This window comes from Bactrocera dorsalis, chromosome 5, assembly GCF_023373825.1.
Source record: "Bactrocera dorsalis isolate Fly_Bdor chromosome 5, ASM2337382v1, whole genome shotgun sequence".
Lineage (NCBI taxonomy): Eukaryota > Metazoa > Arthropoda > Insecta > Diptera > Tephritidae > Bactrocera > Bactrocera dorsalis.
Window position 1 is genome coordinate 25,719,348 of NC_064307.1, and position 25,583 is coordinate 25,744,930.

Genomic DNA, 25,583 nt, shown 5'->3' on the forward strand with positions numbered 1-25,583 from the left:
AACAGCATAAAACGGAGTTTCACTATACGAGTACCAGTAGTAGTGACCAGTATTTGTCGCACATCCACATTAGATGATTGAAGCTCGAATTTTTATTCGGATTGAATTCAGCATATCTTGAAAGTAAATTGTCATTACTGAGATCTTCTAAAACGTCAAGAGGTAAGGGAGAATAATCGTGAGTATTAGTAGCTGCACTTGCTTCGGCACGCTGTTAAAAGCACTAAGAACCTGTCGCTTGCAGCTGCTGCTAGCTACAAACATACTCTCAAATATTCCAGGGCAGCCGAGCACAATTTGCTAATTAGCGAATAACTCGAAAAGTATTCCTGAGATTTACTTCAAATTTTCAGAGAATATTTTCAAAATATTATACTTAAAGAAAAATGCAAAAATAAGTAGATTTTTTCAAAATTTTTACCACCCGTCACGCTTAATTTTATTGATACTCGTATATGCTGTTAAATAACTGAAATGCTTACTGTAAATTAACCCAAGAAAGGTATAATTAAACCGACAAATTTCTATAGAGAAAACCATTTTACTAATCGCTACATATTTTGGCTTATTTTACTGAGTTATATCAAATTTTGACCTATGTAAGTATATCCGTATTCCCAATTCAAATCTAGGAGTAACAAACTTCTTTTTTATATTGAAAATTGAATTGTACACGAGTATGCTTATCCTTTTCCAGCTGTTAATATGTAAACTCTAATTTTTATACTTTGAAATAATTAAGCCATAATTTACCAGCAATGTATTTCCTCTGGATTAGACTAATGGCAGGTATACTAATTGCAGATTCGTCAGACTGAAGAACTCTTTCCAATCGTAATGGACACCAACATCGACCCAACGTATCAAGACTTTCGCCATCTGCCTGCTCCCGTGCGGTCTCTACCTGGTGATCGACTTATTGCTGAGTGTATTTACGACAGCTCCACACGAAAAGCAATTACCCTTGGTAAGTAGCCATTACAGAAGAATCGTATGTATTGCAGGTGTGGATGTATCGGCTTTGTGAATAGTTAAGCCAAACAACAAGAGTAAAATTGCAAAATGCCGGTAAAGAAAGGCGCTCCACATTGCGCTTTCAAACTAATCGCTTTGAGAAAGTTACCTATGGGTGCACACAGCAATAAACTGCCTACAACTCTTCCATAGGCACGCAACCCTTTCCATATTGCTTTGTTCAAGAGCTTCGAAAGCACCGCTTTCATTGACGTGTTTTCCGTTTCATCCTTTTATACCACACATACAAATGGTATGAGCAGAATATTCAATTTATATACAAGATCTCGTGACTCTTGTGTAACTAACATGTGTATGCCTTTTGTTTTATCGTCTATTTACGTAAAAAATCTATTTTAGATTCTGGTAGAATACTTTTATATCAAGCATTTTTACATAGACTCTTTTTTTTTGAATTTTTAGCCATCGTTACATTATTACTATTATGTCCCATTGCAGGTGGCCTGACTATGAAAGAGGAGAGTTGTACGGTACTGACACTATATTACCCGCGCCAAAAGGAACTTACTACATGCCACTCCTTACCAAGTTTACCAACGGTGCTCCACTCCCTAGGCATCGAGGAACTTGCCACGTAAGTTTTTCATTTATTTAAATTTACCGAAGAACTTTTCTTCCATAAGAAACAAGAATGAAAAATAATTGCTCCCCAAATAGGTGAAGCATGGTAACGCATTTTAGTAGATTTTACGTGGTTTCACTTTTTTACAGAAATGTTAAAAAAGTTGACTTTGATGTAACTAAAACTAATCTATATCGATAAACATATAGTATGTATAACAAAATTATTAGGATAATGAGATTTATCAAACAAAATAAGTAGTATCGAAAAAAAATCACACGCACACCCCTTATAAGTGAAAAAATTGGACAGTGGCGTGAAATTGTACACCTTAAAACTGCTCGACCAATTTCAACCAAAATTGGCATACAACAGTATCATGACATCGCTAGATTATGGTTTGAAATGGCGGAATCGGATTACAACCATGCCTACATTCCAATAGAACTCAATTTTACATCTCATTCTATCTTGCCAATTTATTGTTCAAGTTCATATCGGAGAACTTTCTACAAGTTGTGAAGAGATCATTCAACCTCGATACCGAAACTATAACCTTACTATGAATACGAGGATCTCAGTATCTATGGCTGGCATTATACCGAAAATTTCGGTCAATGTACGGAGCCTTCATATACCGTATTTGTCCTTATCTTAGTAATCTTCTTCATACTAATTGGTGATGAAAGTGGATAAAATCAGTCAACAAATACCATCCCCCAATATACTGCATTCAATTTAATATATGTAGATATCTCACATATACATCAAAATTCTATTAAAACAGTCACTCTTATGTCAATGTATGTTTTGAATTATAATATAACGGGTGATCCAAGTTGAGGTACTTCTTTCAGATGTTTTGACAGATCACGCGTGAGTCGTGTCAAGCTGTCATGTTATGTTTGTTCATTTTATAATGGAAAGACTGACCTGAGCTGAGCAACATTTATAAATCGTTTAAATTATAAAACGGGTTATATGATCTGATGATACAAAGATCAATCGTTACCTTCCTAATAGTAAGTCATAATATTGGCTTCGTGCAGCGAACAGATCCAACAACAACAGGTTAAAAACCATGAAACATGGCGATTCCATACATAAAATACCCGGAATACCTGAATTTGTTTACCCTATAGTCCCTACCCTCTAACTAGTGCAGTGCTACAGTGGTTTAAAAATCAACTAGGCATTTGAAATAGCCAGAACTAATCCCAAACCTCAATCCAATAAAAAAAAATGTGGGCTTTTATGAAGAGAACTCTTTGCTAGCACGATTATCCCCCAAAATTCTTGAATGAGCTTTGAGAGCGTGTCAAACTAGCGTGTATACCAAAACGAATAAATAATATTCCAATAATTAAAGACATTTGATTATTATATTATAATATTAATATTTAAAAATTATCCAGCTTACTGTGTCCTCACTACACTCAAGGTGCATAATTGGGCAAAAATAGTAAGGCTTCTTAATTTAAATTTCACTTAAAATCACATTCGTCGAAATATTTTTTTCTAGGTTAGTAGTGACGTCTGTGCCAAACCTATCATCAAAATAATCATTAGTGTTTAGTAAATGTTTGTCTTTCTAAAGTACATAAAGTGTATTCGGCGATTTTTACAATGAGTGAAATTATTCAAGAAAAAATGTCCACTAAATTTTGTGTGCGAAATCAAATTTCTGTCGCCGAAACGTTCAGAATGTTCTTTAACCTTTAACTGGTGACAAGCGGTCTCACAGGCCGAGCGGAGTCAGTGAAACATCATTTCACCCCCTGATTTTAGTTTTTACATAGATTGTATTAGAAAGTTAATAATTAAAAATCACATTTAGAGCCAATTGAGTAGTTTTATTTTATCATTTTATATATTCATTTAATGGATTGAAAGACTGCAGTAAGCTATCGTATATAGTTTCGATGCTATAGACCATGTAAAGCAGCGGCCTCTTAGGCCGCTCGTCACCAGTTAAGTTACACAAAAATCATGTCACCAGTTAAAGGTTAACTAGCAAGTGTTTTTGATTGCTACAAATCATTCAAACAGGGTCGGGTTGACGACGAACTACGCCCAGGACCGCCATCAACATCAACTGATGATCAACTCGTCAATGAAATATAGGAATTGGTGCTTGAGAATCGACGGTTGAGATTCAGAGATCTTATTGACATCGTTGGAATATCAGAAGGACCATTGAAAACCATTTTGAAAGATCATTTGGGTCTAAGGAAAACGAAAGCACGATAGGTTACAAAATCACTCAATTCCGGAAATTGACTTTAACAACTATGTTTGATTGGTTTGGACACAAGTTGGTACTATGAGAGGCACAACATAGATTTTGAAGAATAAACTAAATATTTTACAATTATAAACAAAGTCTTACTATTTTTTGCTCATAGTAGTAGTATGTTCTATTTTGACAAACATCCGACCGGCATTGCTTTCCACTGTATTTGAACAGCAATATTAATTACTGCTGCTAAAATGAGTAGATTTGCATATGTAAGATATTGAAATTTCTTCACAGATCTCAGTGTTGAGTTTATACAGGTCGTTGGCAAAATTTAATGCTCATACGTGTACATCGTATTTCAGTCTATAAAAGTGTACAATCGATTAAATTGCAGTGGTGAAAGCAGATGTGTGCTGTAGAACCGTTACACATAATCGGCGCCAGTACCCACAATGATAAGGCAAAAATAAATTTATTTTCAAAGTGCATTACAGGAGTTACTCTTCAAACGAATGCAAATGCTCAAAGGAAGGATGCGCTTCATTATTGTGAAATTTTCAATGGCATGCTGAGTGTCGCTTGCGGGTCAAAACAATGATTAAACAAGCTGTCGTTCGTAAAATTATTCCAATTATTGCATTCACCAATCAACTTTGCCGCCACCACGAAACGGGTGGATTGCACTGGACGCCATGCAAAATTGCTAGTTCGCTAGCTCTGCTCCACGTCACGTTAGCTCATCTATATACGCATATATTAAATAATATGTATTTAACATACATACATACACTCAAGTACATTTTTATTTATCGTTCGCCCATTTGTTTGCGTTCATTTTTGTTAGCATGTATTCGCACACATACTATAGAATTGGTATGCATTTGATAAAGCGCATTGGGATCAATCTGCGGCTGCAATATTTTACTGCTTCGTACCGCAGCAAACCACGCGGACTCAGCCGGAAGCCGCCCAAAAAGGGCAGAACGCATAAAGGGTGTCCTGCTTTGAGTGTTGGGTGGTCAATAGCACACTCTCCTAAAAATCAAAAGCATCACAGCTACCACCTTCCATTCGACAGCAGCGACTATTGCGAGTACTTCCCAATTTCACAACATACTCGCATACGAACAAACACTTTGTTTACTACTATTTATTTTTGTTGTTTCCGCTTCACGGTTGTGGCACAAATTGTGAGAAGGGAATCATAAATTAATTAAAAGAGATTTGTATGCGGCTTTCGAAGGATTTTAGCGACGGCCGCACTCTGTTCATACTCACGCTTTCGCAGACTCACGATGGATGATTGAAACTTAAGGGCGACAAATGGTAGAGAAGTTTGTAATGAAACGGGGATCTTACCGCACCCATCGACTTATACAAAATTAATTATCCTAATTGTGTGGGCGATGCAAGAACTGCTCAGTCGGGCTTTCGCTTTTGGCTACATGTGTAGACATCTACCGGTAGAAAATTGGCTGCCGTTGACAGTTGCCTCACATAAAGCAGAACAAAAATGACAAGGTTACGAGTAAAATCAGATATAGCTGTACTCACAAATAAAGAGTAAAGATTTGGATACACATAAAATGACATGAAAAGCTGGGCTATGCTCGCGCAATATTGGTTATCTTTATTACGTTTTTGAAGTTTTAAATAAATTTTCCTAATATTTGCTCTAGAAGATAAGATGCTGTATTGTTACAATATGTTTTGGAATATACAGTTATAAACATATGCCATTCTGCTGTTGCGGTCTCTAAATCTTTTCCGAATATGTCAATTGTATGGGTATTTTATAACCTATTACTTTCGGTAATTACAATGGTAGACACATAATTTGTGACATGCAAATTCTTAGGTGTTTCTAATACAGTTTGATACCCTGAAGTCAAATCAAGTGGGTTTTGTTTAACAGTGTTATTAAAGGTAAACAACGAGTACCAATGTTTCGGACGTTTTCTTTCCTATTGAGAAATACAAAAAAAATGGTGAAATAGAGTAAAGCGGCAAATATAGAATTTATCTTAATTGTGTTTGTTTTTCTGATTACTCCGAAAGACAACTCCACCGGTAGGGGAGGTCAGATTAGGTCAATTAAAACCAATACACATGTTATGTATTTTTAAAGTTTTCGAAGTTGAAGTGTAAACCTTGGTTTTATGTGGTTGAAATTGTTTGACTTTGACTTGCTAAAATGATACTAGTTAGGACTATTATTAGAAAAGTAGATATTGAATTTTTGAATTAATTTGGCGGTTCATCATTCCACTTCGAAATTGCGAATGTATAAAATATTCGGTTACAAACGAACTTAGTACTTTTTGTTTGATGATTCTTGGAAATTGATACACTTTACTCACATTGCATTCATAAAATGGACAAAAATAACTTTTCTGTCTTAGCATTACTCATTCCAAATGTCTGTTAAAAGGTTTTGCACGGTTTTCTAAGCCAATCTTCCACACTAACGTCTAAAAAAGGCAATTAGAAAGATGATTTCCGTGAAATTGTTCATTTGGAAGCACTACCAGATGATTTTATTTGTGTAGTGTTTTGCCATATTATAAAAAAGATGCTACTATTCGCTAATAAAAACAATTATTATAAGTTATGAATTAAGCAAATACATTGATTGAAAGATAATATTTTATAATGTTGATTGATATTTCAGTGATTCCAATCCTGTGCTGATTTCTTCACCCCCGGAATTGGCTGGCATGACGTTGGAGGCGCGATTAATATCTTACGACTGGCAAAATCAGTTCGATGAATTTCAAGAGGCAACTAGAAGTGGATCTTTTAAGCCACTTTGTTGGGGCGCAAAAAATCATGTCATTCCAGTAAGTACCTACCATATATAGAACTTATGAGCACTGTCCTATAAATATAGCTATATACGTGTTACGAATTCGTTTATGTATTTTATTTTTGAGAAATACGTACCTCCGAAGTTCACATATTCTTTCATAACACTAAAAAAGTTTTTGGAAAGTTTACAAGTTCATTGAGTTAAGTACCTCATAAACTATCAATATTCAGTTTTCCAGGGAATGCTCCACATGCCTTTGAGCCTCCCAAATGGTGAGATTAGCTAACGTTCAGCAGCCCCCGATATTAGTCGTTCCTTACTTTTTATTTGCTTTGATCGGATTTGTTGTGTTTGTTATCTTTTTAACTTAATATGTGGTATTCACGACGGAAAGCACAAAAAGAACATCATTATTTACGTCGACATCCGGCAATTAAAGCAATAATCACACATTGCGTTGCGTCAGAGAATACCTTAAGAGCAGGCAGACGGTAGATGTAGTAACTGTGTACATATAAACTGTATTTCCAGCTGGCAGTGAAGATCAGGGTGAGATGGATTGTTTAAAGACCATGCGGGATTGCCAATATCATGTGTAAGTTAAATGAAGAAAAACTCGCATACGTAGGGAAATAAGTATGAAAGAGACGTTGGAACACTTTCCTGTTTCGAACCGGTCTTATCTAGAACTCGGTTTAGGTGGAGCTTCGCAGTTCAAGGGGCTAGATGAATATCAGAATTAGAAATTAAATATCAATTAACTTCACAAAAAACGTTGACATCCTTAACTGCATCTGCATAGGCATACGAAGGTTGCCTTTTATATTTCGGGATTTGGCAACCCTGTATGGCAATCTGGCAACTCACAACTTAATCGTAAAGCATGACATTTTTGATATTATATAATACATACTCAGAATGTTTTGACATTCGAGCACTGATTGTGTTGTTTACAGTAAATTAAAATATTTATCTCGGCCAAAAATGGAAGTAAATCCCAAATATTTTCGCGTGATTACTTTTGATGTTTTACGTTGGAGCTGCATCGAATGCCAATGTTTGTCAATGGTATTATGAATTCGATCGAGGCCGTAGATCACTCTGAAACGAATTGGGTGAAGATCGTCCAAAATCAGTTGTTGTTCCGGAAACTACTGATACAGTGCTCAAACTGAGATTGAAAGACAGTCCGGTAACCTATCGTTAAATTGAGACAACTAAAGGCATTAATGGACCAACATACATTCAATGAACATATATAGTACATAATTATAAAAATAATTGTTTACTTTGGATCCCACACAATTTGTCAATCGCTGAAAAACGGTTGTTGTGTAAAACATTCCTGAAGTAATTTCGAGGAAATGTGTCTAGTTAACAGTACTTGGCCAGATGAAAATCCGGCTCCGTTCCGGTCACTTAGCCCCTACTCTAGTGTGAAAGGTAAAGGGCGGTCGTCTCTTCACCATGACAATGAGGACTCTCACACATCGATTGAAACAACTGCTTTTTTAAGCACTCAAAACATCGATTTAATGAGTCATACATCGTATAGTCCTGACTTGGGCCCGAATGGTTTCTTTTTGTTTCCGTGCGTAAAAAAAACTACGAGGTGTACGTTTTTCGACACCCGAAGGGGCGGTTGATGCGTTCAGATCGATCTTTCTGGAGAATATGTTGAATAGCAATAAAGCATTTTTCGAAGATTAATATTTGTTTTTGTTCTCTAATCCCCAAATATATGAGGCAACCTTCGTATAGAAACGCCAAATCAAATGTCCTTCTTCCTCATTACACATAATTTGTATATGAGTACGACACCCTCTTCCTTTGGTCAATGTAATCTAGACACAAAGTTATTGACAACATTTTTTAGACAGATTTAATCGAGTTTTGCAAATAGAACAGTGGTTACTGTAACCAATGAAAATACTTGCTTCCATAATCTAAAAAAACGAGCCACTCACTCCTTTGTATCAAAACAAAAGTATTTTAATTAATGTTGAAATTTACTACATTTCCCTCCATTATGGAATCCTATTTCTGCTTGCTTTTTTATTACAAATCTTGCGCTGCCTTCCTGAATTCCACTGAATTTTGTATTTTCTTTGTTTGTATTGTTGCAGGGCTCAGAGTACCTCGAAGGATACAGCATAAACATAACAAAAACATTTAAGCAGCATCAATACTGTAAACCAAAGCAACGCTCATTTGTCGCCGACAGTGTGGGGCAAACGGATCTTGAGCTGCCGGTGCTTCATGAAATGGACAACAATAACATCATTGAAGGAGCGGCACGAAGTAGCCGCAGTTCAGCTGCCACCGAAACGCAAGGATTAAGCAAAGCCGAAGACTATAGTAGAAGTTTTGTGACAACTTTCTGGTATGCGAGCGCTTTCATTATTCTACAGTGGCACAACCGATGGTCCCTAACTAGAAGCGCATTTTAAGCGTTCGCATTCCAATACTTTCATCTATCCAGCCCCGCGACGCTGACGTCATTACGTGTCCTCCACACTACCCAATCCTCAGATGAATTATGTAGCTGCATGAATTTCTAATTTTGTTACCCTAGTGTGTAGTAAGTTATTGATTATTTTTACAAAAGTTTATTGTCGAATTGTAGACTTACGGAAACCATAAGCGTATTACGGCGTTATTAGTTAAGTACACTCATAACTACATACATACATACATACATAATATATACATACCTACATAAATAAAATAGCGATAATCATACAATACGCTAAAACCATAAGCATTAAAAATCGGTGAGATTTAAATGGAAAGCAATAATTAGTTATCGAATACTTGTTTGTGACTCGATATTATACATTTATACAGTACTCGTATTTAGTGTGTAAAATCGTTACTTTGCATGTAGTATTTTAAGATGGTGCAAATATAAATCTAAATAACCAAATACTTTACATTAGTAATGTTACAGTGTGTGAAAAATACTCGAAATTAGATCTAACTAGAAACTACCTATCTTACATTAAGTCGACAACTATTTTGTACGAGTGTATCGCCAGTGAATTAATAAGCTGACCTTCCTAGATCGACAGTGGGCGCAAAATCAAATTATGATTTTTATTAAAATAATTATGAATTCAAATATTTTTTATAAAATTAATTATTTTGATTATTTACATTTTTAATTAATTAATTTTTTATAAATGTAATTTAATTGCTGTCAAAATATTTCTAAATTTTGTGCTCATTGTCAAGTTCAGTGTATCTTGTTATGAATGGAATTGGTCTGTTAGCCACATATATTTATTTTATTTTAATAAAATATATGAATTTAGTAAAAAAGAATACCTTTAATTAAAAGCCTGAATATTTAGCAATACAACAGGCTTACACACAATGCTTTGAGTACTCTTTATGATGAAGCAAATACCTTTATTTTAATTACTCGATTTAGGCTTAATTCTACCGTCCAAACTTAGTTAAAGATAAGCCTATGAGGTTCCTGATAAAGATCGCAACATACGGATGTGATACTACCGTTGCGGTGCATGCAATCAAAACACCACATTGCACCGCTCCATGCACATATAAGCTTTTTGTTCCTGGATAAGATGAGTGTTGGATATTTATGTTTTGCCATAAAAAATCAATAAGAAATAAAATCTTTTAGCAAGCATATTCCAGTTTAACAGAGTATGACAAAAGTTTGATAAGAAGATGAATTGCAGTGGTAAGCTAGAAAACGCATATAAGGAGTATTTTTTTAGATATGTGGTTTTCAAGAAAATATTAAACGCATATAATTTAATATTATGTATGTTTTGATTTCAGGCAAATATCCGTCGCGGCGGGTTTGATAAAATTCTAGCCGAGAGGCTCAATTTTCGAACAGTTCTTGCAGCAATTTAGGCCGAATATTATTTTCTAGGTCGCCGAAAAATAGTCCAGCGGTGTTAAATCGCACGATCTGGAAGGCTACGCCACGTGCCCCCGACGAAATAATGCGCTCATTATTCATTCGTTATGCATGGCAAAGCAAACTGAGTTATTCAAGTAACAGCTGTAAAAAGGAACAACTGCAAAAATAGTATAGCTTCATTGAAATCCACATATCTAAAAAAACTCCCGCTACCTATAACTGCAAGCAAAATTTGATGAACTTTTTAATTTCTCCAGTATGAGAGCTTTCTTTAAGGAAATCTGAGAACGTTCTCATATTAGATCTTTGACGAAAGTCTTATACGAATTCCAGTGACAACATTTTGACAGTAGGTTTGACTCTTTATGGCTACAGTCGGTCAGTTTGCAAAGCAGCCATTATTCATCAAACTTTTTGCGCAATTCATAAAGTGTCAAAAGTAAAGTGTTAAAATATTTATTAGGAATGACATGTTGCGAACGACATGTTGCGAAGTTCGGAGAATTTTGAAAAGCTGATATCATAAAAAACGAATGTCAGCAATTAACTCGCTAAAAGTAACTGACAAAGTTAGCGCGAAATAAAATTTCAAGGAACAACACAGTTAATATCGCATTTTATACAACTAAAGTTGTTTCGTTATCCCTTGCAAAATATTTGTACGTTTCTCATAAAATCGTGATATTTTGTTATGTGTTGCTTTGTTTCTTTGCTTTAAAGTTGTAGATTTATATAATGTTATATATTATTTTATAAATTATTTTTTAAAAAATATGAAAAGTTTGAGTTATTTACCAGCATACTGATGTAGTATTAGGTATTTATAATATATAGGCATAAATTGTATTAGGGTTGTATATGCGTCATATAGGTCCACCGGAAAACAAAGCAACTAAAACTAAGAGCGAAATTGCAAAATTCTTAAAGAGTGTTTTTAAAATGACCAATCTATTTTTCCCGACATTGGCAGCATTGGACAATATTATAAAATGCTGATTTTTGACAGCTTTCACATTAATCAAAAAGTATCATATAATGCCGCCCCAGTATTTGTTATGAAACAACAAAACTTTGACATTGTTTTTTTTGTAGATCCGTCAATGAAAATTTACGCCAAAGACTTGTTTATTGTAATGATACATATCGTCACCTAAAAACACCTAAAAACAAAAATCGCTGTCCGATATAATAACCAATATATAACCATTTTATAACCAAAGTTCAAATTTGGTTTCAATTTGAGTGGTTTCTATTATATCCTTTTCCCTTCGCCTGTAAAGTTTTGAAAAGCGATGTTACGTTATTTTGCATTTTGGGAGACGATATGTACTATCATATATAATATTATATATTTTTGCAAAAATTTTTCTGATAATATGCACGGTCACTCCATCTTACCGCTTTCCTTTGGAGTTTAAACTGTACATCGGTGTGACCGGCAGCGAAAAATTAAATTGTTATCTGTTTTTAAATGACTCGAAAGATTATCGGACAGTTGTTGCTTTTTGTCATAAAACATGCCGAAAAGGAAAATCTCATTTGGGGTCAAACCTAGCTTTCAGTTGACATTTTGTTTAGTTCAAAAATGCTTAGTCTAAAAAGTCCGCTGATCATTAATATTTGAGTTGAGAATAAAAAAACTTGGACAGAGAGGCCAATTGGACTAAGTGGCCACCAAATCCGACCCAAAGTATTCAATACTAACGCGCATATACCTATTGCAAATAATAATAAATAAAAGCTAATATACTTAGTATGAAAATCATAATAGCAGTAGATATTGTAGTGAGGTGTTTAGTAGTGAAAATAAATGTGAGTATTTTGAGCAAACTATTTATAAATATGAGAAATTATGGTTAATGCAAACGTGTGTGCATAAATTTATAAATATATTATACATAGTACATATATACTTAAAATATTGCCGTCATAAAAATACACTTTCACGCAAAACGTAGTATTGTGTGTACATAAAGTAAGGTTAGAAAACTATCGTAACCATTTTTTTATACAAAAAACCGAGTATTTGGACAAATAAAATGAAAAAGGAAATAAAAGAATATATTTTAAGAGCGTCATAATGGATATGCGATGAAAACACAAAACAATCAAAACTGTTGAAAAATAAGCATACATATATATAATTACTTATATACATGGGTATATATGTACCATATGTTACATATTAATGATATACATGTCACTACATACATACATACAAACTACTTGTTAGTCCTATTGAATCAAACTTGAAATATGTGAACTATGAAGTCGTATTGCAGAAGAGTAAGCGTAAGAGAAACTTAAGACACAAAGAACCTATTAGGAAAACTATACGTATATAAGTAAGTTAAAGTGTAGTGTAGCTCACGATGAAAAGCGAAATGCCATATGAATACTTTATATACCTGCAAGTTGATTGAATTTATTAGTTTTATCCCAACTTACAAATATTGTATACTTACTAAAATTTAGCTTGAAAAGCTTAAAGTTTTATGTTCCTTTACTTAACTTCAAATTTATTTAGATATTTCAATTATTGCAGCTTGATGCAGTTTTTGAGTGCAAAAGGTGAGATCTTACAAATGTAGCGTATGTGTAAGAACTACTAGGTGTAAGCATATGGACGCAGAATCGAGCTGAAATATTTTTTATACCACATACAAAAATACTATTTACGATAGAGTATGAATACTAAAATACATATATACATACACTACATGATATGACGTGCAGTAGGTATAATTTGTAAAGTCATCACACTTTTTTCCACCTCTCAAAGTGATACTAAAACAATCAGTGGCAGATTCACGGGAGGATTTTGCATGTCAAACGCATGTCAAACGCCGCTTCGAAGATATTAATTCAAAACAAAAATTTACGAAGTAACATTCATATTCAAAGATATTAAGGAATTCAAAAGAATTTACGATGTAGCAACAATTTAAATAATACGTTGGACGAAAAATCCCTCCAGAAAAGAATTCTGAATCCGCCACTGAAAACAATGGAACTCGGTTGTATATACAAAGTAGTCAGAAGTAATTCCGCACAAAATTAAAACAAATTATGTAAAAAACTATATTATATAATTGTTTCAGTGCAGTTTGTAGTAAATTATATCATCTGTTCTAATAAATTTGAAAATACATTGATTAATATCGATTTTGATGTGATCCAGTTTTTACTTACCGATAGCATTATCAACAAATAGCGTACAATTTATTATTTGAAACATAAATTGAAATCAGTAGCATTTTTTTTTTTTTTTTTTTTTTGTTTTTCAATATCCAAATTTAAAGACTTAGCTGTAACCAGAGACATGTAAATCTTATAAAAGAGAGAACATAGCAAAATTTAATAACGTTTCGACTAGATTTGAAATGGATGCTTGTGTTGATCCAGTTCCCAGTCAAGCTCCTTGCGGTGTAATAAATTGCATACAGCCTTACTGAAAAAGCTGAATAACTCGAGAAGTATTAACGATAGCGATTTTGACCTCGGATCTTTTTTATAGCAAATAAAATTTCCTATAAATTTGTCATGTACATTTTTTATAGCTCCTGTCATTTACAAGATATATACCAAAAAAATGCGAAATTCTTGGAAAAATCGGGTTTAGAGCCTCATACTACCTAGGCGGTGTGAGTTACGACTTTGTTGCACTGGGCACTTTTGTAGAGTGAACAATTCTGAGAAATATGCGTCTAAAGTCAAAGCGATGCCATAAAATACCTCTGATCTGTGGGAATTTAAAGATAAAACTCACGATTGTAGTGTATTTTCTATGGAAAAGTTTTATCAGGCCTTGGTCCAGTTCTTAATGTTAATATTAAGAGCTAAAATTTTCAAGGAATTTTCTTTTTATGGTATTTCCAAGGAAATTTCGTGACGGGACTGAACAAAATTACACATAAATATCAAAAATAAATTTCATCGAAATGTACCAAGCAGTTTTCGAGCTACAGTTCAAAAACATAGCTTTGAGAAAAACGCATTTGAAGTGTTACACACGTTCCAGGGCAAATCGAAAAGTATTCGTCAGATTGACCTTAAAGTATTTTTAAAATTGGGGAATTATAAATTTCTCGAATTAGCATCATTGGGCATTGTTTTAAAAAAGTGACTTTTGACAGCTCTTATTATGAAATTACAACAAATTGGAAAGATTTTTTTGTAGCTTCGGTAATGTAGGTTAAGTTATGTTAATCTGGTAGGCCAATAAGCCACTCATGGACCAATTTGATCCTTTGCGATACCAGATGGAGTTAAGTTGCTAGATCCAAGAGGAGTAGTTATCCTTCAGGATGCCTGCTTGACGAGAATTTTGACAGACTCTACTCCACTGTATCACACGTTGAGAACCCCAGATGCTTACATCGTAGTCGTGTCAATGCGGGACAAGTGCAAAAGAGATGCTTCATTGTTTGCCTGGTGCTCTGCTCTAGACATTTCCTGCAGTCTTCTCGATCTGTCAGTCCCATCCTGCGGGCATGTGTCCGACAACTTAAAATGTTGCCTTATGTCTAACTCTGGACAGTACATTCCAGCACCAACTTTATCGTTCATTTTCGATCCATCCGTATAGATGTTCGGTAATGAAAATTTCAGCCAAAAAGTTACATATGAACATGATATATCGGTACAAATTTTATTTATCAAATTTTAAGATTTTTTTGAAAAATGCCTAATCCATTTAGCTTAATAACTTTAATTGGATTATTGTATGATAGCCCTACTTAATATACATATTTTACTTAGAATTTTAAATAAATTGTTATTTTTGTTACATCGCCTTCAAACTTTAGTAGTTTAAAATCTTCAAATATCTTTATGAATCTAGCAACCCAGTTTCATTTTAGTATTATAGAATAGAGGCCTATGTTCATGCAAGGTTTTCGAAATAAAAAAAGTGCAATGGGTTATAATTTATTTTTAAAAATTTGTATTCCAAAATCTTAAATGACGAAAAGAAAATCGAAAAAATAACTTGCTTGAAAAGTGGAGAAAAGTGTTATGACTACAATTAGTAATGCAGAAAATAGGTAGTACTAAACGTAATCTAAGAATTGAAAAAAGGTTTGAAAAATGTACTTGCTACGAAAAATTCGTTATGTATTGAATGATTGATGAATTGATGAACTATTGTTATATTTATTTACATGTAGTACTTCTAACTAAACAAAATTTTCTCACACTAAATATTGTATTCATAGATGAACCTACCTATTAACCTTACTAACTAAAATTTGTGGTACGTATCAATCAACTTTCTGCAACAAAAATGTTACCAATGCGAAATGAATGAAAGCCTAAGCAATTCCTAACGACTTATTGATATTATTAGGAGACATAACTTAAATGTGTGTTAAATATGTGAAAGCAAAGCAATAAGTTTGATTTTGTAAGAGTACAGTAAACGGTAAGCTAAGAAACGGATGCGGATGTGCAGTAGAAAAATGGTTAATCGAAATATATTACTATTTAAATGTAATGTTTATTTACATACATACATAAACTACATAACATATACAAGAAATAGTATGAGTGCATAAATGTCGTTAACAAACATAATTAAAATAAGAAATGTAGTTGCAAAGAAATTGTATTGAAATAAAATGAATACGAAAAAACAAACAAACAAAAAACAAAAACAAAATCAGAAATACAAATACATACATACCTTATACAAATTTAACGATTAACAAACGTAGTCGTGACGTGTTAGCATTAGTAGTAGTGTAGACCGCCATATACTCATCGATGTTTGTGAATACCGAATATCCGAATATCAACACACCACCTCAACCGCCCCTTCTAGCTATCAAAAACTTAAATAACATATATAATCACAACAAACGCGTTGATACCCATACTTATATACACAAATAATAATTAACTAGCTGTTCGTACCGAACGGTTCATATGTATATTTCTATGCCATCTTCATTACCACATTTTTGTTATTTTTTTGCCGTTGTATGGGTATTCTGTGCGCCAACAAATTGTCTTATTATCTTATCTTATTGAGCTACTTCAAAAGTTTCATACTACAGAATGTTTAGGTCTAAAAAGAGTGCTTTTTAGACAAGTGGTTTTCAAGAAAAAATAAAACGCATATACATAATTCAATATTACGGGCCAGCATTTAGCTACATATATTATAAAAATAATGGTTTGCCATTACGTTTTGAAAATTATTTCGGGCAAGTGAAGCTCAATTTTCCACCAATTTGGCCTGTATGTCAGAAATACTGCTCCGAATATTCTATTCCAAGCCGTCAAACGTCTCGGGCTTATCTACTTAGACAACACATAACGCCACAAAAAATAAACCAAATATGTTACATCGCAAAATCTTGGAGGATACGCCGTAAACCTAAGACATGAGACAATGCGCTCACCAACACACACTAAACATTGACTTGTTTAGACGGTAGTGGCGTCTCAACAATGGCTTGTGGATTGTCATCACTCCAAGTGCGACAATTCGGTTTATTAACGTACCTAACAACTAAAAGTGAGCTTCAGCGCTGAACAATATTTTCTTGTGAAAACCGAAATCGGTGGTCATCTCGTTTTGGGCACATTTACAGAACATGTGCTGCTCTTGATGGTCATTCGGCTTTAATTCTTGGACGAGTCGGATTTTTTAACCCCTCACTGAGTGTTCGAATTATTGATTACTGGGCGCTTATATCGACGGAATAATGAACTCTTGAACCGTACTATTATTTTTTAAAGAAATTTGCACCAATGTTTCGTAGTAAGTCTGTTCATTATGAACTGATAAGCCAAACTGAATATAAAACAAGTTACAGCAGAGCAAAGATCAAGCCCGAAAAATTATCGCATTGATATATTGAGAGCCAGATGTATAAAAAACCTCTTTACCATTGTTCTAGTTTAAAAAGTTGTTTATTGGACCCTCTCAGACCTCCATAATTGTATTAAAAAGTCAGTTCCGTTTGAACTTGAAAAAGTTTTTAGAATTAACAATTTTCCTCTATAAAACTGTAGCATCCTTGCTTTTTCAATTCAGTCCTTTGAAAGGATTACTATGTCTATTAGTTACATACATACATGCATACACTTACATGCATTATTATATACATATACACATACATATGTAGTTGTGTACAAATAAATAAATAATACCCATACATACATAAATACATACTCATAAATGTTAGATGCCGCACGTACATATGTAGAACGAACACCTACAACAAACAGTAATACAACAATAAAATAACACAAATTCGAAAATATTCGAAGGTACCGCAACGCACTTTTATAACTACTTGCAGTATCAAGACTACGTTTCTTTAAGCAGACAGTGAAAGTTTAAGTTACATTCTGGTATTGACTTGATGATTTTACGATAAAAATAAACTTCAGATTAATAGATTTGTTACAAACGCATTGGAAAACTCAGCAGCTGTCCTTAAGGGGCGTGTCGAAAATATATAATTCCGTTTTATATTTAAAATATGCTCTTTACTTTTGTTTTTGAAAAAAAAAAATATATATGTAATAATAATTAAACAACAAGCCTGATTAATAAACGAAAATATTCATTATCTTTAATGAGACACAACAAACTTTAAGTGTATACTATCAAAAGGTGCGTACATACTTACATATACGAGTACAAGTACTTCCTGGAACAATTTACAGCGCTGCTTAGAAACAGGCGATAATTCTGCGTGCTTCATTTCCAAATATCAAGTGTCAATCATAATATTCTCTCCAAAGTTGTAAATAATGCATTTACAAATTATTTAATTAACATTTGTACAAATATTTTTTTTTAACCGTTTTCCGTTTTTTTTTTTGAATACTCCAGAGCACTGTTTGGCAAACTTAAGACTCAAATGATTTATATTTTATCAATTTTTAATTCTGATTTTGGCATTATGAATTTAAAATAAAAATTTTTAATTTAATAACAAAAGTTATAAATTTTATTTTGATTGCAAAAAATTAAATTTTTCAACCAAAAATTTTGTGTTGAAAAATTCGCAACCCCGTTCTGATTTCCAACATAGTTTGAGGATTTGTCTGGCTGACTGATTTTCTTATTTTTGCGGAAATTAAATGTATTTATGACAAAAAATCAAATAAACTTAATACCGTGAAACGGTATTTATTTCGGTTTACGAAGAACGAGAAGTGCTCAGCGTAGGACGCAGATAAGAAGAAGAAATATGAATGGCCGTATTAGCGATACTGTAGTTCTCATGTATATTGGAATTGAATTTGCTTGTAATAAGTTTAAAATATTTTATTTATTACTAAATTTATACTCTCTCAACATATTTATACATAGTATAAAAGCTTTTGTCCCTAATAGTTATATGTAACGCCTAAAACCAATCGAAATAGATATGTAAACAAATGATCAAGTTGATGGGATAAGTTGAATTCCGTTTGACCGTCTATCCGTACTTCCGTGCAAACGATAACTTGAGTAAAACTTGCGATATCACAATTAAACATGGTAAACTTGCTTCCAAATTAAGAGACAATGCAGTGAGGAACAGCTGTGGACTAAAATTTTTCAAAAACTGGACGCCCCAAATATGTTTAAGGCACATATCTCAGAAACCTTATAAGATATATCGACCATACTTGTTGAGAAGGAAGTATTTTGACAAATTGAATGAAATGATGAGCAAACACAGAAACTTCAAATCTAATGAGGAATGTTTATTATAAATCGAATGATCATTATTTGGCAGATTATCTCTTTCAAATGTTTGCTGCGGCTACGTCTCAGATGGTCCATCCCTTGTGTCCAATTTTCGATAACTGGTTCAAGGATTTCGACTGCTAAAGTACGATTGACACGTGAGATGTTTTGCTCCAAAGTCTGAATCGAATCTGTAGATTTTACATATTTCCACAGGAAAAAGTGTAACCGTGTGATATCACACGATCTTGGTGACCAATAGACCGGCACAAAACGTGAAATTGTCAGTTCACCGAAGAGTTCTCTTAATAAATCCTTTCATTAATACGATGCGAACCCGAGCTTCAATTTTAGACATCAAATATTCGGTTATCATGGCGCTATGACAGTCACCATTGACGGTTACGTTCTCACCAACATCATTTCTGAAGAAATGTGGACCGATGTTTCCACCGGCCCACAAACCAGACCAAACAATTTTTTTCTGGATGAAATGCATCTCTTGAATTTCTTCAGTTTGCTCTTTTACGAAATGCGGCAAGTTTGCTTGTTTACATACCCACTGAGCCTGAAGAAGGGCGTCATCAGTGAACAAAATTTGGATCTTACGACTGCAATATTTTCTTCACTCCGTTCTGCACATATCTATGTGGTCGAATATTAGTAATATTGAATGCAGGAGGTCACGATGAAATGCCAAACAATATTGAACAAAAATGACATGACAGCTTGACACGACTTACGCTTTATCTGTCAAAAAAGGTTATTGACCAAAGTACTCTATTTGTATCACCTGTTATCACTGCGCCCACTCCTCATATAACAGTTATATTTAAAACTACTAAAAGTGCGAATAGGACGTCAGAAACATAAAATTTTACATCTAAGAAAACATTTAAAATTATCAAAGGAAGCGATGGAAAAATTGAACAGTGGTAATCACAGTGCGAAAATTTACGAAATCGTATTAAATCCACGCCAATTTTATTTCTACTACTTCTTTGACTTTAAAACAAACATTTGTCAACACCTGATAGTTTCTCCCCGTTTTTGATTCTTGCGAATTGAGAGAGTGTAAAATATTCGGTGACACCTGAACTTAGCGCTTCCTTGCTTGTTTAGTTAGATTTTATGTATTTGGGTGAAGAAGTTGTTATTCCAAGATATGTGTCCATTACAGTGTTGTAATTTTTATGGAGGAATAAATAGTAGTTCTTTCCTTACATATGTACTATATTAACCTAATTTGATTAAAGTAAAATTTATACCAGCATATTTTTAAAACAACCAAATCCTAATTTGTACAAAACTACATTTAATATACACTAAATATTTAGTAAGCATTGTTTACTTTATGTATGAGTATGTCCAATCCTAGTGCCGTAGTCCGATGAATGTTAAAAAATATACTTTAACCACAATCATTTATTTTAAGTTTCTGCTCTCTAATTAACTAAAATGAATCTAAATGCAGTCATTCATTGAAAATACGCATACCTACGTGTACTTGTATTACATTTAATTACAGTAAAAGCCGTGTATGTATATTTTTATGAAAAGTACCTGCTGCTTGTGTATATACATATATTTTCTTAAATAAAATTTGTGTTTAATTGTATTTGTAAACATTTCAAAATGCACTAATCATTCCGTTTTGTTATTTAAATTGCGGTAGTGTGTGAAATGAAATCAGTTTATCAGAACGAGCAGGGATTTATTAAAAATATGTAAATAATATTCTACAAGTAAATGTATGTTCATTAAGGTGTCTTTTATTTATTTTTTTTTTTTTGTAGACGCAGTTGCAGTTTTGCCCTAAAAAATATTTTTTTTTATTTTCAATTTAAACCTGATCTAAATCATATATCTTTTTCTACATATAAATATAACACCGGATTTCTCCTTGATTTTTTGCATTATACATTAAACCTAAAAATTTAAAAAAATAATGTTCTATTACATTTTTTTCGCTCTGCAAAAAAGGTTCAAATGATTTTTACATTAATACATATCTTAAAAGCTTAAAAGCAGTCATAGCTATACATACCTCAAATAACCTTAGCATTTATACATTCTATGTTGCTCATACGACATGGCGTACCATATGAATACAGTATATTTAATGCATAACTTTTAAAGTAATGTTTTTTCCACTGTGGAGCGAAGAATTAATAATATCATTCTTTTGAAGTTTCAATTATATATAGTATGCTTTGCTATAAAAAAATTTTAGCAAAAGAACAAAAAATTATATGTAAAATGTTTGGCAAAAGTAAAATTAAAGACACAGTTTAAATTGAAAATAAATGTATATTTTTTAGAGCAAAACTTGAAATTTCAGTAGCTTCTGCGAAAAACAAAATCAACTGGGAAATAACGAACACCCTAATATGCATATGTACATTCTTACATACTTATAGATTTGTATTTAGTGCGCATATTCAAATATGGCTCCCTACATACCACGGCAGCTAAGTGTATATAAACAAATATGTTTGTAGGCTTATGTACCGGAACAAAATGAATCAATACTCTCCCAGTAGCAGTTGTGAATGATTACAGTGGCGTATAAATTCAGTTTTGTACTAGACTTGTTGGTAAGGGAGTTTATATTGCAGCCACGATTAATTTGGAATTATACGAACTTTATAACAACAGCCGCAATGTTCAAATACATGAAATATTTAATGACTTGCTTTATAATAATTTAATAAATAACGAGCTTGAAGAGAAGAATATGCAATGAATAAAAATCATTTCAACGGCCCATTTCAAATAAAAATAATAAAACACGTTAACTTCAGCTACAGACTTTAATCGATCAGCAGACATTTATGCTATTTGCAATAGCTGTCCGAGCTGAACAATTTGTTCGAAGATTGTAGCGCTTTCTTGGACAATATCTATGCAAATTTTCGAGAAGTTACCTTACCAAATGAAAAAGTTTTCCACTCAGGACTTGAGTTCGATATTTTCAAAAATGAGTGAAAATAATGAGGAAATTTTTTTATAACAAAGGAAGGATGCCACTCAAGCGACCAATGAAATTTGTGAAGTTAATAATCGAAATTTTTGTTGTTGCAGCTTGAAAATAGCCTATATATGACCAAACTAATATCAACGCCCTTTTGAGTACCATCAATTCCTTTAAATTATCACTTTTTCCTCTTAAGTCACGATCAACTATCGCATAAATTTTATAGAAGGAAATCAAGCATTTCAACAATTTGCGTAAATTATGTTCGATTTGCTGCAGGACACAAGGTTATGCATATACATATATATGTATGTACATACATATGTCAACATAAGTCTATTTGGATATGCGAAAGTGCTTACTGGTTTCAAAACCTTTAAAGCAATGATGGCTTACCGACTGCAAAGGCTCAAAACATTGTTTCAATACGCGTAAATTCGACAGATAAACTGGGGTTTCAGAGGAAATGAGCGCAAACACCGATTTCAAATTACATATCGTCAACTGAAATGCAAAACAACTTATCATCAAAAAATCTAAACTCAGTTTTTTATTGCTTTCGATTCACTACATCATATTACATGTATATAGCATTAAACTTTCAGCTTTCGCTGTCAGATATAACCAATATATAACCATTTTATAACCAAAACTCAAATTTTGTTCCAATACTTTAAGTGGTTTCTATTATATCGTTTTTACTTCACCAGTCAACTTATGAAAAGTGATGTTACACTATTTTGCATTTTAAGTAACGATATGTATATACATATAATACTCCATTCCATGTTATGATACACTAAATACATATTTAAGTATAATATACTATATACTTATATAGGATGTGCATATTCTTGCCCATATGCACTCATATGCAAATAAATTCATTAAACATCAATTCAATTGCATTTAATTTGAAAATCTCTATGATTGAAAATGCAGCCTGCATTTAAAGGGTTTAGCAATATGACATCGATAATATACATAAATAAGTAAGGAAGATACGGGAAGAACGGGTGTAACCGAATATTTTTGACTCTCGCAATTTTGAAAGATCAAAACATTCAGTTGTGGGCAAAAAAGTATTTTATAAACTGTTGGGAGTATTTTTTTACGTGGCTGGTCCCAAACCTAGCGCGCAAACCTGGGAAGGGATGATTCACCTTCCCACTTTAGCTCGCCTTCAAATACATGTTTAGGCTACGAGAGGAGACTTCGTCTAAGACAGAAGTCGTGGGCTGCTTGAGTCATATGTAAAAGAATTGTTTCTTGCCACTACCAAGTGAATGCCGCTCAGAGAACTTTCCTCACTTGCGTGAACTTCTACACATGACTCCATCCACCAACTAAAGCAACTCACATGTACTCAATTATACACCCGTTTTTAATAAAAATACCAAAGTTTGCCGTAGGTTTGCATTGTTCACGACTTAAATAAAGCTTTTAACCGCTTTTGTGCCGGTAAGACTTTTTAATAAATAAAAATATGTATATTTTTTTTAATAGTTATTACATTAATTTCATTGCCTTTAACAATATTGAAGAAGGTATCCCACACATTGAGGAGAGTATTATAGTCATCACAAGAGTAGGTATTCTACACGAATGATATCTAAAGAGCATTCGAACATTCCGACTGGTAACTAGCGAATGACACGCGTGATGTTTTGCTCCAAGGCCTAAAACGAAGCGGGATTGTTCGCATAGACTTTGGACTTTACATATCCACACAGGAAAAAATCTAACGATGTGATATCCCATAGTTACCATGGCGCGATAACGGTTACCATTGACGGTTACGTTCTCACCGGTATCATTTTTGAAGACTGAATGAACCAAAAACTACACTAAACAATTGTTTTTTTCTGAATGAAATGACAGCTATTGAATCTCTTTAAGTTGGTCTTCGTCCCAAATATGGTAATTTTTGAGTGCAGGTACTTCTCTTGCTCTACTTCCCCCGGAGGGTACTGCGTCGAATACTTTCAGAGCTGGAGTGTTTTCGTCCATTCGGACAACATGACCGTGCCAGCGTAGCCACTATTTTATAATTCGCTGAACTATGTCAATATCGTCGTACATATATTCATATAACTCATAGTTCCAACGCGCAAAGGACCATAAATTTTTCGCAGAAATTTTCTCTCGAAAACACGTAACGTCGGCGTATCAGATGTTGTCATCGTCCATGCCTCTGCACCATATAGCAGGACCGGAATAATGAGTGACTTATAGAGTTTGGGTTTTGTTCGTCGAGAGAGGACTTTACTACTCAATTGTCTACTCAATCTAAAGCAGCACCTGTTGGCAAGAATTATTCTGGGTCGGATTTCGAGGCTGACATTGTTCTTGCTGTTAATGCTGGTTCCAAATAGACGAAATTATCTACAACTTCGAAGTAATGACAGTCAAAAGTGACGTGAAGGTCTAGTGGCGAGTGCGACGACTGTTTGTTTGATGACAGGAGATATTTCGTCTTACCCTCGTTCACTGCCAAACCCAGGATTGATAACGAACTCACGACTTCCGGTCCTTGACTAAGTGTATCCTCTGGGTAGCCAAAGAACATCCGTTTAAAGGCGAGCTGATGTTAGAAGGCAAAACAAAAACAAAAAAAACCGTTAACTTCGGCTGCACCGAAGCTAACATACCCTTCACAGGTGCATTCTTGTTACCTTAAGCAGTAATCCATGTCTAATTTTGTGAAGATATCACGTCAAATGCGAAACTTTTCAAGCCTATGACTCCGATCGTTCGGTTTGTATGGCAGCTATATGGTATAGTGAGCCGATCTGAACAATTTCTTCGGAGATTACATTATTGCCTTAGAAAATAATCTGTGCCAACTTTTGTGAAGATACATTGGCAAATGTGAAAGTTTTCCATACAAGAACTTAATTCCAATCGTTCAGTTTGTATGGCAGCTATATGTTATAGTTGTCCGATATTGACAATTCCGTCAAATGAGCAGCTTCTTGAAGAGAAAATGACGTTTGCGAAATTTCAAAACGATATCTTAAAAACTGAGGGACTAGTTCGTATATATCTATACATACAGACGGACGGACGAACGGGCAGACAGACGGGCGAACAGACAGACAGACGGGCATGGCTAAATCGACTCAGCTCAACATACTGATCATTTATATATATACTTTATAGGGTCTCCAACGCTTCCTTCTGGGTGTTACAAACTTCGTGACAAACTTAATATATCCTGTTCAAGGTACAATAACATGACAGCTTGACTCACAACTCAAAGGCTAATGAATAAAGCAACTCTTAAGGGATCACCCGTTACGCCTTACTCCGAAAATTCGTGTTTCAAATTTTCACAAAATTAAGTAAATTTGTTGAGAAATAAAGTG

At 33.7% G+C, this 25,583-nt stretch overlaps 1 protein-coding gene across 5 annotated transcripts in view; it reads left to right on the forward strand.

Annotated features, from left to right (window-relative positions):
• The window catches only part of LOC105225581 (MOXD1 homolog 2), a 101,732-nt gene extending 91,461 nt beyond the window's left edge, over nt 1-10,271 (forward strand). For all 5 annotated transcript variants that reach the window (XM_049458375.1, XM_019990016.3, XM_019990018.3 and 2 more), the window contains 4 exons: nt 805-967; nt 1,474-1,609; nt 6,508-6,676; nt 8,772-10,271. In XM_049458375.1, coding sequence (XP_049314332.1) covers nt 805-967; nt 1,474-1,609; nt 6,508-6,676; nt 8,772-9,095 — 792 coding nt within the window. In that variant the 3' untranslated portion in view covers nt 9,096-10,271. The remainder of the gene's footprint in view (nt 1-804; nt 968-1,473; nt 1,610-6,507; nt 6,677-8,771) is intronic.
• The last annotated feature ends 15,312 nt before the right edge of the window (nt 10,272-25,583 follow it).